General features: G+C 42.5%; 1 protein-coding gene across 2 annotated transcripts in view; it reads left to right on the top strand.

Moving 5' to 3' along the window:
• The window catches only part of LOC126092302 (serine/threonine-protein kinase Sgk2-like), a 119,415-nt gene extending 105,907 nt beyond the window's left edge, over positions 1-13,508 (top strand). For both annotated transcript variants that reach the window (XM_049907825.1, XM_049907826.1), the window contains one exon: positions 11,194-13,508. In XM_049907825.1, coding sequence (XP_049763782.1) covers positions 11,194-11,370 — 177 coding nt within the window. In that variant the 3' untranslated portion in view covers positions 11,371-13,508. The remainder of the gene's footprint in view (positions 1-11,193) is intronic.
• Positions 13,509-19,227: the final 5,719 nt, after the last annotated feature.

The following is a 19,227-nucleotide window of genomic DNA, read 5'->3' as shown; positions in this document are numbered from 1 at the left end:
GAAGGGTACCCGTATAAATACGGACGGAGCGCCTGACGCATAGCAATGGCTACCTGGTAAAGCTTACGACTCGAACCAAACTACTGTAGCTGTATCGTCATTCATTCGACCTAAATTGTGTCTCATATTACAATGGACCAACTTTGTTTCGATTTGGAGGTGCGGCCTAAAACTTTTATCTCCCCTTGAATTTCGAGTCTCAAATTTCAGGTGCGGCTTAGTTTCGGGAAATCTTTTTTTCCTTTATTTCGAGTCTCATTTTTCAGGTGCGGCTTAGATTCGAGTGCGGCTTAGATTCGGGTAAATACGGTAATCAAACTTGCTCAGCTTTAGAGCTCACCTGGTTAATCTGCTAGAGGGATCCCTCAAGCCCAGTCAGTTATTGTGATTGGTTATTACTTTGAATTTATGCACATATAGGTAACATTTAAAGTCCCATAGATCATTGCTAACATTTCCTCCTCTGTGGTATGGTAACTGTGTTCTGGTCTATTTAACTGTCAAAATGTATGATACAGGATGCTCTTCTGTCAATATCCTGACTCAGAACACAACAGAGAGCAGTATTGCTAGCCTGACAAGGAAGGATAAATTCATTGTCAAAATCTGGAAACACCATACTGGGTCTTTGATTAATGCGTTCTTTAATGCTTGAAAGTTACAGTCACACTCTGTCGACCACATAAATTTAATACTTTTCCTTAACAAGTGATTTAACAGTTGATCAATTTGTGCAATGTCTTTAATAAAGTTTTGGTAATAATTACGGAAAAGATTGTAACTGTCCTGTTGTGTGGAGTTGCAAATTCAGAAATTCTGATGCTAAATGGGGATCGGTTCCTACACCTGTCCCATTAGTGACATGGCCCGAGTACTTGACTTTAGTCTATGCAAAATTATATTTGTTAGTACTTAGCATAAGACATATTGCTGTTAGTCTGTCAAATAGTTCCTCCAGCCGTTAACAAATGTTCATCCATGTCATCCAAAAGAACTGTGTCATCGAGATACAACACACATTTTCTAGCTTTCGGATCAAGCAAAATACCATCTAGCAAGCTCCGAAATGTGGCTGGCACTTTTTTAATCCTGAATGGCATCTGGCAATATTGAAAAGGCCCTCTGGGATTGAAAAAGCTGTTTTAAGTCTACCTTGTGGTACAACCTCCATCTGGTGATACCCACTATGCATATCCATTGTAGAGAAATTGTCAAGCTCTGCCATGATATTTGTTATTGGATAGGCCTCGCTGGTAGTTCGAGCATTCGAATATCTGTAATTGCAACAAAAGTGATATTTCTTGGGGCCATCTGTTGACTTTTCTGGGACCAGGGCCACAGGTTCTCCCTGTGGACTTTCACTGGCATCTGTAATATCTTCTGCCAGTTACTGGTCAATAAATTCCTCCGTGAGCAGTTGTAAATGCTTCAGTGTGTGATATGGCTTCTTATAAGCTGGAGCATTACTTCCTGTTGATATGCAATGTTGGGTAATAGGAGTCATGGGTAATAGACTCTGTGCATTAAACAAATCCTTAAACAGTAACAATAGTGCTTCCATAACTTGCTGGTCACTGCCTGATGTGCGAGTCATTTTACTTTGTAACACAGTATAACTTATGGTATGCTTGTGGTTGTGGTCGATGTATGATATATCTGTATCCTCTTCCTCCAAAGTATCTAATGTGTCAATCATTAAGCATTTCAGTAGATTCACATTGTCCATACCAAAACTATCCAGGCCAACCAGAACCATAAATATTCCCCACATATGTTACTTATGTGCGCCGTGCTGCTTCTGTGTAGAAAACAGTACATTGATCCAAATGTCCGTTATTCCCCAGTGGTTCAAACAGGTGAAACATTTCCTGTGGTAAGTCTGTATTCTCAAATGACCAAACTAATTTCCCCATGCCTGATGGCACCTTATCATAGAACCCATCTTGTTTCGTTTGCAGCTTTATCACCTAGTAGAAACAAAGTTCCTCCAAGTTTATATTGAACTGTGTTGTCCCCACTGCATCTATACCATTGCAACCCACTTCACATAATGTATTACAAGGAGCTCCTATCTTTTCCTACCCAGGAGATGTAGTGTGACGAAAGATAAATGTGCCCTGTATCTATTAAAAATCTATGTTCCTTGCCACCAGCAAAACCCACAAGTAGCATTCCATCTCTGTATATAACTTGCAGTATCACATTTTATTGGGAACCTCTTCTGATGACTGATATGTTCCTGTTCACGTTTAACAAATATTTCTCCTGAGATTAGTTCTCTCATTTCTGTGCACTGCGCTCCTATGCTTTGTGACTGACTTGTCCACATTTGTAGCACTTTGGCCTATGACACTGTTTCTGCCTATCATGTCCACTACTGTGACACCTTACTGTCAAAACACACACAACAGTCACTATGACCCATTGTCAACTTTTGTCTCCTTCAAGTGCATAGCTACTCCAATATCCATAGCCAAATTCGAAGGATTCTCCATTCTAACCTTACTCAGGCACGCGGGGCTCTGTCTGAGTGGACCCTTATTTCCCTAGCTGCTCGTGGGACTGAGATGGAACCCTCGAAATCTTCTTCTTCTTTTCCTCCCAGCAGGAAGGGTGTACTGCCTGGGAGTTCTCACACCCATTCATCAAAGAGAATGAGGGAGGCTAGTCCTCCTGATAATTAACTTGTTGTCAGTAACGGGGCTCAAGGAGTCATGAATCATAATGTCTTCGTAATGATCAAGAGGAAGGAGGGGACGTTTGAAAAAGTGTCCCCATTCTATATCCATAAAGGCTTAGAAGGGCTGGCTGGTACCCTAAAGTCTATAAGCGGTTGCACAGTGGTTCCTTGCTTGTTGAGACTAACCGGGCAAAGCAGGTGGAACTCCTTAAGCAGTCACAGAAATTGGTTGAGTACGACGACATTGTTGAGTTGCATAACTCCCTTAACTCCAGCAGAGGTGTGGTAACCTGCTGTGATATTATGGATATAGATGTTGCTGAACTCAAACAAGAATGGGCACCACAGGAGATCATAGAGGTAGAATAAAGGACACGCAAGAACAATGAAGAGACTGAGAAGACTGCCACTTTTATTGTTACCTTCAGTTCTCCAACGCTACCTGAACACATCGTGGCAGATTTCCTCCGACTTAGGGTTCGGCCGTATGTACCGAACCGTATGTGATGCTTCGAATTTTGACCATACAATGCTGAGTTGCAGAGGTGAAGTGACTTGGGGGAAGTGTGGAAAGGCAGCCCATGAAGCTGGGACTGACTGTCCATCTCCAGCAGTCCGTATTAACTGCTCTGGAAGCTCCCCAGTCTGAAGCCAAGCCTGCCCTGTTTTTGCAGAGGAACGCAAAATTCAGGAAATCAAAGTGACTAAGCAGATCCCGTATGCAGAAACCAAAAAGGACTATCGGGCGATGAAACCCCCTGTCTTTGCTACTTCTTATGCTTTGTCGGTGCATAAACCTATTACTAAGGTCGACGCTTTGACCCAGACGATGTCCAGTGTTCCCTTATCCACCTCTAGCACCTGTACTTGCACCTGTCTGTGCCAAAGTAAAGTGAAAGACATAGTGATTCAAACAGCATTACAATGGAAGAGACCAGTAATGCTTCCACAGTGCACAGCCCAGAGGTACCCCAAAAGCAGTGTGTCCCTCAATGCCAAGTTTCTTCGAAGAAAAGTGGCTCTCACTTCCAAAGAGACTGACACACCTGTACTTGGAGGTTATCACCTTTATAGAAACGACAACCTTACTGGTGACAGGGCAAAAGGTGGGGTTGCAGTGTTCGTAAAGGACACTTTTCACCCCTCACCAATTCCCTTAACAACAACACTACAAGTGGTTGACATCACAGTGTGCTCTGTGTACTTACCACCCCATGAGCCTCTTGATAGTGGGGTCCCCACTCACCTTCTTAATGAACTACCCCAGCCCTTTCTCCTTCCGGGGGACTTCAATGCATACAGTGCACTATGGGGTTCTAAAACCACATGCCCCAGGGGCCGGGCACTTGAGGATGTGCTACACACAACAGATCTTATACTGCTGAACATGGGTGAAGCCACACATTTTAGCACTGCTACAGGTTCGTCTACAGCCATAGACCCCTCCTTCTGCTCACCTGCTCTTTGGGGACACTGCTCAGTGGGCAGTGGACGATGACCTTTGTGGTAGTGACCAAATCACAATCTGGATCCATCTGCCTGATGGAGCAGATCCTGAAAGAAAGCCACCAAGATGGTTATCAAGATGGCTAACTGGATGCTTTACAGGCAGTTAGCTGTTTATGAGCTATGTGACGGCATCCAGGACTGAGTGGATCACATTAAAGCTGCAATTCACCATACTGCTGATGCATCCATCCCAAAGTCTGTGGAAGTGCTAGGAGGCGACCTGCCCTTGGTGGAATGACAAGTGTTGCTTTGCAATCAGGAAGAGGAGGGTAGCAATGCTCTACAGATGAGAATCTTGCAAACTTTCAAATGGCGCATGCAAATGCGAGGAGAATATTTCGGGGAGAATATTTCGGGAGAGTAAGCAGAGGTCTTGGCAAGTCCTGAACTCCATAAATAGGTCCATACCCGCATGCAAAGTACGGGAAGCCGTAAGGAGGGTCTCGAGGCACAACTCTCGACCACCAATAGGAGCTGTACGAATACAGGGGTCTCTTGTAACATCAACAATGGATATAGCTCAGACAACGGCTGAAGCATATAAATCCATTACAGCCAATTCTAGCCAGGATCCCACCTTCCGTCAATATCAGGAGGCACAGGAGAAGGCTGATCTTGATTTCTGTTCCACCAACATGGAAGAATACAACTAGCCTTTCTCTCTGTGGGAGCTGGATTCTGCATTGTCAGTTGCTTATACGACCCCTGGAAACGACCAGATAACCTACAGCACGTTACAACAGTTGGACCGACGGTCGAAGGAAGTCCTCCTTCAGCTCTTCAATAAAATTTGGATAACTGGCAACGTTCGCAGCTCGTGGGAGGAATCTGTTTTAATCCCAATTTTAAAACCGGGAAAGGATCGGTCAGACCCTTGTAGTTATCATAGTATTAGCCTGACAAGCTGCGTAGGAAAGAGACTGGAGCGTGTGGTCAATCGGCGCCTAGTGTGGGTTCTGGAAATCGGGTCCCTACTCGGTCCCTCCCACTGTGGGTTCAGGAGGTATCGTTCCACTCTCGATAACCTGACCGTGCTCGAAGCTGCAATTCGACAAGCTTACCTTTGTAAGCAACACCTTATCGGTGTTTTCTTCGATTTGGAAAAGGCCTACGATACTGCCCGGAGGCATAATATTTTGTCGCATCTCCATCAGTGGGGATTCCGTGGACGTCTACTGACCTTCATACGGTCCTTTCTCTTGGACAAATATTTTAGAGACAGGGTTTGGAATGTCTTGTCTGACTGTTTTAAGCACGAGAATGGTGTCTCTCAAAGGAGTGTTTAAAGTGTCACGGCTTTCGCCATCGCAATCAATAGTATTACAACTGCAGTGTGACGTCCAGTACTATGTTCCTTAATTGTGGATGACTTCTCCATCTTCTGTGCATCCTCCAGCCTCACCACAGTTACTCGGCAATTGCAACTGACGATCAGATGGTCGGAGGAATGGTCTCGCACCACAGGTTTTAAATTGTCATTAGAGAAAACAGTTTGTGTTGCTTTTAATTGTTTCGACTCTCTGTTTAATTTGCCTGTTTTAAAAATGAGGGACACCGATCTCACTTTTAAGGAAAAGGTGAAGTATCTGGGTCTTACCTTTGATGCGAAGTTAACACGGTTGCCACACCTTAAAGAATTGAAACTGAGATGTCTCAAGGCCTCAAACATCCTTAAATGTGTTAGTCATAGGTCTTGGGGAGCCGACAGAGGACATCTGCTCCAACTTTATAAAGCCTTTGTGCGACCCCGGCTTGAATACCAATGCCAGATTTATGAGTCAGCGAGGCCTTCGTACCTTAAAATGCTGGATGCAGTTCACCACGAGGGTATTAGGCTGTCAACAGGGACCTATCGCATGAGCCCCGTTGTTAGTTTGTGTATGGAGGCTGGTGAGTCACGGCTGTCTATTCGACGTCTTCTTCTCGTGGTACGCCGAGCATATGGGGAATTGTCCGTTCCTACATCGCCAGCATCCAGTTACTTTGTTCAGCTGCCACTGGAACGGCTGTTCGATCATCGACCACAAGCGACACGACCATTTGCGATCCGTGCGAGAGAGAGCCTTGAATTATTACAGGTGGGGGGCATTAAGGTCCAAAGCCAGGGGTGGAGTAGTGCATCCCCCTGGCTACTACCAAGGCCTAGATTGCTTTTAGAGCTGACTGCTTACAAGAAGTATTGTACCCCAGTCCATGTTTTTAAAATTAAATTTAATGAAATTTTACGTAGCCACCCAGATTTTATTACCGTCTACACGGATGGTTCTAAGCAGGGAGATGTTTACGGTTGTTGTGTCATGTTCCCCAACACTATCTTCAGGATAGGGCTCCCAGAGCAGTTTTCAGTTTATTATGCAGAATTGTTTGCTATCCTGAGGGCAATGGAGCAGATGAGATGGCGCCGTGACAAAAAATTTATCATCTTCTCTGATTCTCAAAGAGCCCTTCTCACTGTTGGACAGATGTACCCAGCAGATCAGATGGTGCAACAAGTGCAGGACGCTCTCCTTCTCTTGCGTAGGCAAAACAAGGAAATCATTTTTTGCTGTGTCCCAGGGCACATAGGCATCCAGGGAAATGAAGTTGCTGCTGCTGCTGCTGCTGCTAGAGACACTCGCTCCCTCCCTTCCTCCTCCTGCCCGCTGTTCAGTCCCTCAGTGGGTTGTCACTTCATTTGTGACCAGGAAGGCCATATTTTGGTGGGAGTCCCAGTGGCTGGAAGTGAGGAACAATAAATTATGTTCCATCAAGACTTCAGTGCGACAACGGATCACCTCCTTCCACTTGCGACAGCGTGAAGTAGTAGTCCTTACTCGGCTTAGGCCATTGACACACGGTTTCCTCTTACATCGGGAGGAGCCCCCAGTATGTCACAGATGCGGTACACAACTGTCAGTACGACATCTTTTAACCGAGTGTGTTTTATATGATGACCTGAGGGTTGAACTGGGTCTCCCACAGGATCTTCCCTCTATTTTAACTGATGACGAGGTGAGTGTTGTTCGTGTGCGGTGTCCGGAATTCTTCCCAAAATACTTGGTGTGCAATCTTAATGTGTGACAGAGTGGCTGGGTCGCATATTATTTCTAAGTCGTCATCCAGCCACTCTTACTTGTCTTATTTCTTAAGAGCATCTTTACAGGTATTTTCTCGATGATGTCATTTAGTTATCCCACTGTGCCTCGCTGGGGTCTTATTACGGGCTTTTCTGAACCTCACCTACCTGTTGTTGCTTTACATTTCCTGTGGTCGAATCAAATGTTTTCCAGTTTATTGATCTCCTTCCATAGATTATGAAAGTCTTCTTCCGTATAACATTAATGGAAGGGCACTGATGACCTAGCTGTTTAGCGCCCTCCACCATAAATCAATAACAACCTATGTGACACTCCAGCAGGAATGCCATGAAAAAACACATACAAAACCATATTTTCAGTTTCTCGGTGTAAGACCGTACTCACTTCTTCATTTCGTGTCAGCTCATGTGTCTGAACATTGAGTCTTTGGATGCTATCCGTGAATGACTCAATCCACTTGTTGTACCTCAGAGTTAATGTCTTCAATTTTTCCCTAAAGGAGAAAGATCTGTGGTGTTTCCGGTACATCTACTATAACACCTCAGCCAAATGTTGAAATGTTTGTGCATCCTGCAAGGTTTCAGTTAGGTGACATGCTGTAGCTTCCCCAATTAGTTGCAAACTGACCATACGAAGGCATGTTAAGTCAAACCAACCACTGAACTTGGCAGAAGCTAAAACATCTCTGAGAAACACAGTTATGTCTTCCATTGTCAGCCTGCAGTGCTTTTGCCTGGCTTCTGTAATGTTCTAATTCCCCACTCCTGCTCAAGTGAGGCTTGTAATCTACGTCTGTTCCATCATAGCAGCAAGAGAACCACTCTTATTAGCGGAGCATTTTTCCATTGGCGTATTGCATACCATGCCACTGCCTAACCAAAGAATATACAATACGAGGGAAGTGAACATAATGTTCAAATTATAAGGTTCACTAAACAAAAGGAGTTACACTGATTCTAATGGCTAATCACAGCCCATGTACATTTGTTACAGTCCCGCACCACATGACTCAAACATCAGCAAGTAAAATGTCTGACTGGCACAGTCTTGTTGCAAGGTAACTTGTGATCAAAAGATCACAAAATTCTCACCTGACATGTGTCAAATACATTTTGTGACAATTGCCTGTGAATGCAGACAGGTCAGGAGATTCGCAGTGTTGTACCAGAGTTACTTTCAGATTGAAATGAGCATCTGTGCAACCTATCATGGCCAACAAATTATACAGTGAAACAAAAACACCTGCAACAATGTACAAACATTATTTCTCACTCACCACCCTTCATTCTGAAGTGAGGACTAAATGATGAGCGAAGCTGATTGTGCACACTAAAAGGTGAACGAAGCTGATTGTGGCAATGTCGATGTGATGACCATTTGTTACAATGTCTGGGAAGTGAACACCACTTCTCACCATTTCTTGGATGGTGGCAGATGTAAAGAGGCCCACTTCTGTACACAAGCTGTAACAGTCATCCCTCAGGTCAGGTCAGTGGGCACCAAGGCTGGACAAATGAGGCAGTGATGTTAGAAGTGTTGGAGACCGAACTCCAAGGGATAAGGTGTAAGTGTAACAGCAGTACCTGTAATAGCATTTTATTGAAATGTATGCTACAATGAATATTGTCTTTTCCGGCATGCAGGAAATGGACCGGGCAGTTTGCTCAGATTGGCGACGAGTGACAGACACGGCACTCTGGCAGCCCACATAGCTTTCCACAGGTCAGGCACACCGCCTAACAATGAGGCAGTGCAGGGGGTGGTAAAGGCAGCCTGTGGACACGCCTCTGTGTAGACAGTAGGCCTCAGCACTTTCAAAGATGAATGCATCCTTATACCTGTACTCGCAGCATGTTCTGGATGGCAGTTGCTGTGGAGGCGAAAGTTCAGTGCTCCTTGACAACATTTAATGTACTGTCAGGAAGGTGGTACGTGTGCAGCCTGGGAGGCGTTTCCACCCAGCAATCAGAAGGTAGCAGCTTAGTCGGTTCGGCCTTTTGCCATAGGAAGGCCCAGTCGGTCTGCATCTTCTGTCAGTCACGGATGTGACCCGTCGGCAGTGGCAGTGTGGCGCGATGAATCCGATCGCAGCTGGCAGGCTGCAGTCTTGTAGTTTTAAGTCTTCAAACACACAGCAAGCAGCACGTCACGGTTCGCTAGCAGAGTTAACCTGTAACTGATGAGACTGTCATTCCATCGGGATCAGTGCCGCAGGCAGAATGACCGGACACTGAAGAGGAGTTGTCTGAAAAAGGCATTTAAAGCCAGACGACATGTCATTGTAGCAGGTTAGGTACGCTGTGCTCACATTTAACCATAGGTATCAGCAGTCCTGTCTGCACTCTGATGTCTCAGTTATGGACAGTCTTCCCTGCCCCTGCAGTTCTCATTTTTACTAGAACGCCTCGGAGCAGCTGAGCTCGGATGTTGCATAGTATTACTCCGTATTGTAGACTTTGCAGAATGACTTTCAGGGTGCTGTAATACTGCACAGTTTGCACTTCTTACTATAGCTCTGCTTGTTGTGTTGCAGTGAGTTAACGAGCATTGCCCCACTTTTGCAATATGGGACTCTTCGCGTGCTCTAGATTATCATTGGGACACAGTCTGAGTCAGGCGGTTCTTTCACTGTCTGTGTTTGACAAAAGCTTCAAAAATTTATCAGTGCACTCTGTCGTACTGAAAGTTCTGCAAAAAAGCAACCTTACCTATGGGCTTCAAGTTGTTATTTAACCTCATATTTTCTGTATTCGTTTCCCATTCTTATCTAAAAGCTGGAAGTTGTACAAGGTGGCCAGATACAATGAAAAAGTTAAAAAAACTAGGGCCAAAGGTGGGACTGCATGAAACTAATTGAATGACTTATTAAAATTTCATTGCAGAATCTTAAGGCTTTAGTAGAGATTTGCAGTCACTCTCAATCGCAAGGTGCAACACTGTAATTTAGTCAATCAAGTACATTCATTTGCTATAAATTTGAATGCAGTAATTGTTCTGTTTTATGTACAATTTATGTTGGCTGCAGAGAATGAAATTAAAACTTAATTATTTTGCAACAATCTGCGAGCATTCTATCAAGTCACATAAATTTCATGAATTCTCCCTCCCTCCCTCCCTCCCTCCCCCCTCCCCCCTCCCTCCCTCCCCCCCTCCCTCCCTCCCCCCTCCCTCCCTCCCTCCCTCCCTCCCCCCCTCCCTCCCTCCCCCCTCCCTCCCTCCCTCCCCCCTCCCTCCCTCCCCCACCTCCCTCCCTCCCCCCCTCCCTCCCCCCTCCCTCCCCCCCTCCCTCCCTCTCCCTCCCCCCCCCTCCCTCCCCCCCCCACCCCGCCCCCCCCCCCCCCCCCCCCTCCCCCCCCCCCCTCCCTCTCCCTCCCCCCCTCCCTCCCCCTCTCCCTCCCCCCTCCCTCCCCCTCTCCCTCCCCTCCCCCCTCCCTCCCCCCTCCCTCCCCCCTCCCTCTCTCCTCCCCCCCCTCCCTCCCTCTCCCTCCCTCTCCCTCCCCCTCCCTCCCTCCCCCTCTCCCTCTCCCTCCCCCTCTCCCTCTCTCTCTCCCTCCCTCTCTCTCTCTCCCTCTCTCTCTCTCTCTCTCTCTCTCTCACACACACACACACACACACACACACACACACACACACACACAAAACCAAAGTCTGATTCCTTTCAAGTTCTTTTTGGCTGAAATCTAACTCGTTTGAGTGTCTTATTGTTGTGCCTGCCTGCAACTCAGAATCTCTAGTACATGTCCTTGTGTAGGATAGTAGCCAAAGGTGCCCTGAAAAACTATATGGAATGTGTGAACAAATGCATGTGGACATCCACGAGCATATGCAGGTGTAAAAGCAATCACCTGTAGATTTTGCCATTGACGGTGAGTCCATCGAACACAACAGGGTTGTTATTATATTGTTCTCTTTTAAATTCTGTTTCAGAGCGATGTTTTAGACCTGCACAACATTGATCCAGAGTTCACATGTGAGGCCGTACCAGCATCAGTAGCAACATCGGCTTCTCATAGGAAGGGATCTGCTCTTTCAGCCAGTGTGCGGATACCAGATGACATTTTTGCAGGGTTCTCTTATGCGCCACCTACAGATGAGATGCTCTGACGATTGAATTTGTTGTTAGTAGGTCAAATGGTTTTCCCCCTTTACTTTTGTTCAGTGAAAGTGAGCAACCAACCAGTCTGTGCTGGGAATAGGACAACAGACACACATTTTTGTGGATTAGATAAATGTAAATTCAAAGAATATAGGGACAGAGTAAACGTGTGAGTGGCAGTCATTTTGTGTGTGCGCACGCATATGTGCTAGATCTGATATTTCCTAGAAGTCCGCTGTTCTGCAGTTAATGCATTTATACTGCAGTTTCGTGTGAATTTTGATAGCAGACAGTATAGTTTTAAATATATTTGATAGTGCACTCTGTATATTATCATCAGACTGGAAACTTTTAGTCACTGTCAGTGCACATACATATCCTTCTTGCCAAAAAGGAACTGGAAGAAAGTTCAGTACATTCCATGCTGTCAGTGATCTAGTTTTGTAACATAGAATGTCTGTGATTTATATTTTCCTGATATTTCCCAGAAGGAATGACTGCAAAAAATTACCCAGTTTTTGTAAATGGAAAATCATTAGCATGACATTTAGTCCAATACATCAACTTCGAAATGGTTCCCCATGTTTCCAACCATCAATCATTTTTGCATACTTATCACATTAAGTGATAGTGAGACTGTGATAGTAAACTATAACAATGTTTTGTTTATACTGTAGTTACATTAGAATAAACCTGTGGTTACTTCACCCTGCCATTCGAAATGCAGGTATTAACTGCAATCACATATTCAGCAGTAGTAACATGTTTTTGTACTGTATTAAAGAACTGTGATGCTTTCATAATCTACTCATAATGTCTTCCTGGATCCTTAAGCATCTGGGTGGACTTCATATAAAGACAATAATTCGTCTTTCATGTTTAATGCCATATTATTTATTATTATTTATGCATAAACTAGTACTTATAAATGATCTACAATTGCCAGAACAATAGCAATTCTCGCATAAACTGATCATATAGTCAATTTGTTCCAAATTGAAAGTATTAATTTATACGATACAGTAATGCAAATATGCAAATGCCCTTTTCCCATGTTTATGCACATGGGTGCTTGCCAAATAAAGTATGTAGTGGTGCTGTTTTACAAAATAAATTAGATAGGAAGATTTAAGTGAGAGAAGTAATTTCTGTATTTGAAAGTGGATACTTTAAAATTGTGTGAAGAAATAAAGGTGTATTAATGTAGTGTCAAACTCTGATAGCTTTCTCATAGTGCCTTTGATGAAACACATTAATAATTTATAAAGTATTTTTTTGTGAAATGTCTGGGTAGAAATGTATTTCTGAGTCAGAGTATCAATTTCTATAAATTGTGGTAGTTTGCAACATGTACATTATTTAATACATTACTCCACTCCCATTAAGTGGACTTTTAACTTAGTTGTTCCTGCTGCAGATACTGTGTGTTCAAATTTAAGCATCTTGATTATTGTAACCTTCATTCTTATAGTTATTATTTGATGGCACATTTATGTTTAAAGGTACTTAACAGCTCTTGTGGTTGTTGTTGCAGATCTGTTATATTAGTGTTCACTTTAGTTCCTCTCTGTAGTTCCAGCAATGTTCATGCTGTGTAAACTACAAACTGCTGTTATCTATAGATAATTTTCTATTTTTAATAGATACTAAAAATAAAATATTTTTACTTCTATTTATATAAAATTTTATGAAGTTATTGCATTTTAAAGATACAAATGCTATCTGATCATTTTTAACGTGGCAGATCTTGTACCACTGAATTTTTTGCTTACTGTTTGCACTTCATTTTTTACCTCTTTGCACAACTGATGTGTGTTATCATTTCAGACAATATTCTTTTACTATTTCACACTGTAACATGAAATATGATTTATACAGTGTTTGATTTATCATTGTGCTCGCTATGCACAGATGGGCAAAATGTTGGCATATTTACCAGAAGATATTTGCCACCTTTTTGTCCTCTAAATGAAAACAGAACATACCTGACATTAATATTTTCCTAGTTTTTAAATTTGAGGAGGAGAAATGTTTGTAAATCTAATGTAAGTACTGGTAATACATTTCATCAGTGATGTGCATATTCATTGCATTTAATATTTTTGTACTATGTCACTTTATGCAGTATTGTTTTCTTAAATAAAAATAAATTGTTTCACAGAATAGTTTTTCATTCTTCTAGTTGTTTATAAAAATGATCTTTTTTGTTATGCATTACTGAGTCAGATGCAACATTTAAAAAAATAAAGTACAAGTTTGTGATTGTTGAATAAAATAACCTCGTACCAAAATTTTCTTTGTAACCATAATGGTCTTCAGAATCTTCTGAAAAAAATAGCTGATCAAAATGGTTTCTGATGCATCTGTCTTGTGCCACAGTGAATAGAATTATCACATCAGAATAATTGCATGCATTCGAAAACAACAAACCATGCTTATAGCTTTTGTAAAAGAGCTTATCTCATAACTTTCTTCACCTTACAGCTAGGTACTTAATGGAAGAGAGGAACAAACCTGTAACTTGTTATGCACAAACACAGAGATAACATTAGGTATAACAGTTACACCAAAAAATATTAGTAGTAATCATTACAAACAAAAGTACATGAGTGTGACAGAGGAACGTAGAGGGGTTCAAAAACTCAGAATATCTAAACTTTGAAAATTATTTTCAGAATTTGATAAATCTTAACTTGTCAGAAACTGGAGAAAAAGGAAAATAATAAAGTAACAGTAGTCATGAGTAATGTAGTACTTTATGAAGTGAAGTGTAACTGGATAGGTAAAAACTCCACTCACCAAGTGGTGGCAGGAGAATGCCAACATAAAGGTATGTAAATTTGCAAGCTTTTGGAGCCAGTGGCTCCTTCTCCTGGCAGAAGGGTTGAAGGGGAAGAAAGATGGGTGAAGAAAAAGGACTGGTGAGGTTAAGGAAATGGGGAGAGTTTGGAAAAGTTGCCCATTTCCTAAACCTCACCAGTCCTTTTCCTTCAACCCTTTTCCTTCCCCTTCAGCCTCCTGCCAGGAGGAGCAGCCACTGGCTTCGAAATCTTGCAAATTTACATACATTTATATGTGTGTTTTCCTGCCACCACTTGGTGAGAGTAGGTTTTTTTTATCTATACAATTACGTTTTCAAAATTGATTACTTTTGTTGACATAGGAGTTTGTGTGTTAGAAATATTTCTTTTTTATACAATGTGTTCAAATTTGGAAAAGAATTATTGGTATAAATATTGTACTTTATCTCTTCTTTTATTTTGAGGGACACATGTTTTATGGGCTGTGTTCTCACCATCTAGTTCAAAGATACTAGACAAGTCATTCATCCCACAAGTATTTCCACATCCACTTGTCTGCATACAACTTCTGTGAGAGGATTCTTCGCAGTGATTTATTCTGCATAATATTCTTAACTTTTGAAGCTGAAGCACTTTAATGCGGATATTAACTGGGTCACATGTGGCAAGTCTGCAACATACCCACAGTTTATATAAATTAATTTTTTGTTGTTGTGCTAATATCTCTATTGTCGCTCATAGCTTAGATCATACATACTGGGTACTCCTTTAATGAAAACTTGCATTTTAGATAATACAAATTTGTGAAATTAAACTAAAGAGGTCTAGATACAATTGATGCAACACTTTAGAAGTATACAGGATGGAAAGTAGCAACATTATGAAGGCGTTTGTTAAAAATTGATGGCGGGCGCGCGCGCGCGCGCACACACACACACACACACACACAACCACAGTATCTGGCAGAAGACAGACCTCTTAACTTCTGCTGGCAGACACACTGGTCGTGTGTGTGTGTGGGGGGGGGGGGGGGGGGGGCATGCGTGCGCACCCATGTGATTGTGCGCATGAGTGTTTTGTATATTTTTTGCAAATGCCTTGTTGGCTGAAAGCTCATTTTGTGGCAGTATTTTTGTTGTGTATATCTGCCACTCAGCATCTCTCTGCTAAATGGTGAGTAGCAACTATTGTTTCCATAATATTGTTGCTATAGGAGTATAAGTATCTAAGTGTCAGGTGGTGCTATATAATATTAATGCTGAACTGAATGCAAAGTGTCCTGTGTAACATTTATTGTTTTAGACATACATTTCAAACTTGTTTACTGTCTTCAAAAGGAAAACTTATTCGAGAAATCTATGAAATTATAGAGTGAGAATACCTGAGCAGTACTTGCATTCAGAAGGTGAAATTCCAGTGTGAGGGTGACAGGTAGACACCTCTCATCCTAGAGTGTGTGTGATGTGCTCCTCCTCCCCAGAATATATGTCTTGGGAATGGACTGATAATTGTCATTTTACTCAAATTGACGACCATCGCAGGTTTGTGTGTGTGTGTGTGTGTGTGTGTGTGTGTGTGTGTGTGTGTGTGTGTGTCGAAAGTGATGGAATTATGTCTCCTGAAGATATGTACTGAACAGACAATGTGTCTCCAGAGAAATCATATTAGTACTGATTTTGCAAATTGATTTTGTCACAAATAAAATAAAAAGCCATATTTGTTCTCGATCTGTGAAAGAACTGATACCTTGTGGAGATAATTGAGCATATTCCCTGCTGAAATCGTGGATTCTGTAAAGTTAATTGCCCCTATTTTAATTAAAATGTTTCCGAATGAGCAGCTGACCCATGGAAGAATATTTTGTTTAAATTTATAACACAATTCCATGTATGTTTGGATTTATTTGTTCTTTCCTCTTACTCCAATTGGCCTCTGTCTTACATTTTGTATCATCCCTGCTTTGCTGACTTGCCTGATATATGTATGACATTTGAAATAAACTGCAGAACAAGTCGATAACTCTGTGTTTCTAACAAATCGGTGCACCTGAAAAGGTACACGCACATCTGTCATTGCTAGGCCACTTTTGACAATAGAACAAATGATTCGAGTTTAATAAATGAGGTTGAAACTGCACTAATAGCTTATGTCCCCACAGCTCTGTGGTTGATCCATTTATGTGTACTCTTGAGTATTGTAGAGATCAGATACAAGGGTTGGACAAAAATATGGAAACATTGCAAGAAATACGTGCTCGTACATAAATGCAGATGCTAGCCGAGCCTGGAGGTTTCTCTGTTTTATTTAACCACAAACGACACCTGTGCCCTGTCCTCAACACACTGAAAGTGTTAGTTGTGGACAGAGCGGTGTTCTATGTAGGAGTGCATTACGTCCGAGAAAAGCAGCTCGAGACACGGGCAAACCGTCAGTGCTCCTACGGTGAGTGCTCCTACGGTGAGTGCTCCCGTAACTGAGGTAGGTGAAGTATTTGGTGTTTTGACAGGCAACATATTGAAGATTTATACTGCCATCCACTGAGTCACAACACGGATGATCATGACAGATGGTCACTGAAGAGGACTGTGACAAAAAAATAAGAGGACGACATGCACAAGTCATTGCAGAACTCGGTGTTGCATTTGTGAACCCTGTCAGCACGAAAACACGGAGGGAGGTCAATAGGCAGCGGATTGCAGGGCAAGCTGAAATTCTAAAGCCTCTTATCAGTGAGGTGAAGGTGTCGAAATCGTAAAACTGAGATGTGATCAGTGGAAGACTTCTCGTTTGGGCCAGAGACACTTTCACACTCTTTTGAACTTCGGGCCGAGTTTACTTCCCGAGGGTGAAACACGGTGGAAGTTCGGTGATGATTTGGGCAGCCGTACCGTGTAGTCCGTGGGTCACGGGGGTGCTGTGCGAGGTCGCACCGCACTGCTGCCAAGGGCTGTGTGGCAATTTCACCTGATCTGGGCCACTGTTCCCCAATGGTGGTGACGTTTTCCAAGACAACAGGGACCCTCTTCTCACAATTCGCATTGTCCAGAACTGGTTTTGAGAGCATGAAGATGAATTGCCACATCTCTGGCCACCGAAGTGACCATATCTGAGTTACTGATCCTTCGTAGTCTACTTTGGAGACAAGGGCACGTGGTGGTTATCCATCTCCACCTTAGTTACCTGCATCTGAGACCATTTTGCAGGAAGAATGGTATAAGATGTACTCGAAAACCATACAGGACCTGTATTTATCCGTCCGGAAACGACTGGAAGCTGTTTTGAATGCTGACAGTTTTCCTACGCCATATCGTGCACGATAGTACGTCGTATTTTGGGGGTTTCCATATTTTTGTCCATTCTAAGTAAATTTTTGTTCTGCAGATCCTTAGTGCTCTTCATGGATGTGGTGTCAAAAACATAAAACAGAGTAATAATTTTGCATAAGAAATAAAAAGCTTAGATTTAATTATCAGTCACCTTATCTGTATCGAAGTGTTTCTGAGTGATGTGGTATGTGTAAAGCAAAGTCAAAGTGATACAATAATTGCCATAGATAAATAAATACAGAATGAACGAGAACTCCACTGACAAACTTTAAATTATATACCTTCTTATCCTAAGAAGGGCCAATTTTTGCCAGATTTTGCAAAATACTATTATGAGCTTGTCTCAAGTACTGAAGTAATGACATCTGTTAGTGCAAAATGTAAATGCAGCCTCAGTTAGTTTTATTTATGTCAACAAGTTTATGTTGACACGGTTATCTCAGACGGTGTCGCATGTCGTGTTGACGATGCGAGCAAATTCTGGAGTGATGAAAGAAATCGACTGCTGCCAGGGACTGTGAAATCAAACTTGCAGTTCAACTACAAGCTGACTTATATGGAGTTTTTAATAAATACGTAAAAGCGAAAAAGACGTGCTGAAAAAAGTGAAATCTTCCGAACAGTATGATGTACTAACTACTTCTGCTACAAAAAGCTCCATGTAATTTTGTTCTAAATAAAAAGTAAATTAAATAAAAACCCTTTTATTTCACTTCTACACCCCCACCTCAGTGTGTTTCTATGAGGCTCCAGCTAGATATGGCAACCCTAGGTGTAAGGGGCACATGGTCTCCAGCAACTCTTTACAGAATAATAATGTAATTCTGATTTAGTTGGTTTGTTAACTCAGGCACCCTCGTTTCCATGAAAATACCCTCACAGCAGTGTTGAAGCCCATATTATGCGATCACCAAAGCATTCAACATAGAATACTACAACCTCCTTCAGACAAAACATCACACTTTGATGCTTTTTGGCACTGCTGCCGGAACAGTGCAGCATAGTATCGTTGTGCTCGAGGGCAAAGAGCGAAATAGCTCTGTTAAACCGAGTGAATTCTGTGCAGGAACTCAATGATGGGGCCATTACTCACGCAGCATATGATGGCTGGAATAGTGGAGTGCATACTGGTAAACTGCCGTCACGGCCTCTAGGTTGGTATAAATTTCAAAACGTTTATGGTTTGGCATGTTACAGTGTTAGCAGTCACCTACTACAGCTGTCACATTGGATGGTCACTAGACGGTGCTACTGAGATGCAACGTAACTATTACTTTAAACTTTGTCATTCCTATTATTAAAACAATGCCGCCTCACTAAATTGGCCGAGCAGTTTGTTCGAGGCTCCCAACGCGTGTGGACAAATCGCAGTGATCCGCCGCTGACCGCGTGGAAAACCCGTTCGCTCTGATGGATGACATGCGACTTGTGTGTGAAATATGGCCGCCTGGCTGGTCAGCAGTGGTGCGTGGCAATATGGCTGCAACTTGTTTCTGTAGTTATTTTCGTTTTGTTTCGTTTCTTTACATTAGATTTTTTAGTTATTCAGGAACCGTGAAGTACCCTGAGAAGTGGAGCCCGGAATTGCCATTGATGTTAAGGACGAACGACAGGTGACAGACGAAAATATTGCTCAAATTCAGGTTTTTTTCTCTGTACGGGAATGTGGTAGACAAATGGGGTTTGCTGCAATGAATAAAGCATACAATGAAGTTTTTATTGGTATTTTTATTGAAAA

Source organism: Schistocerca cancellata, chromosome 7 (assembly GCF_023864275.1).
Source record: "Schistocerca cancellata isolate TAMUIC-IGC-003103 chromosome 7, iqSchCanc2.1, whole genome shotgun sequence".
NCBI lineage: Eukaryota > Metazoa > Arthropoda > Insecta > Orthoptera > Acrididae > Schistocerca > Schistocerca cancellata.
Note: the sequence above shows the minus strand (reverse complement) of the source record. Positions and strands in the feature narration are given on the sequence as shown.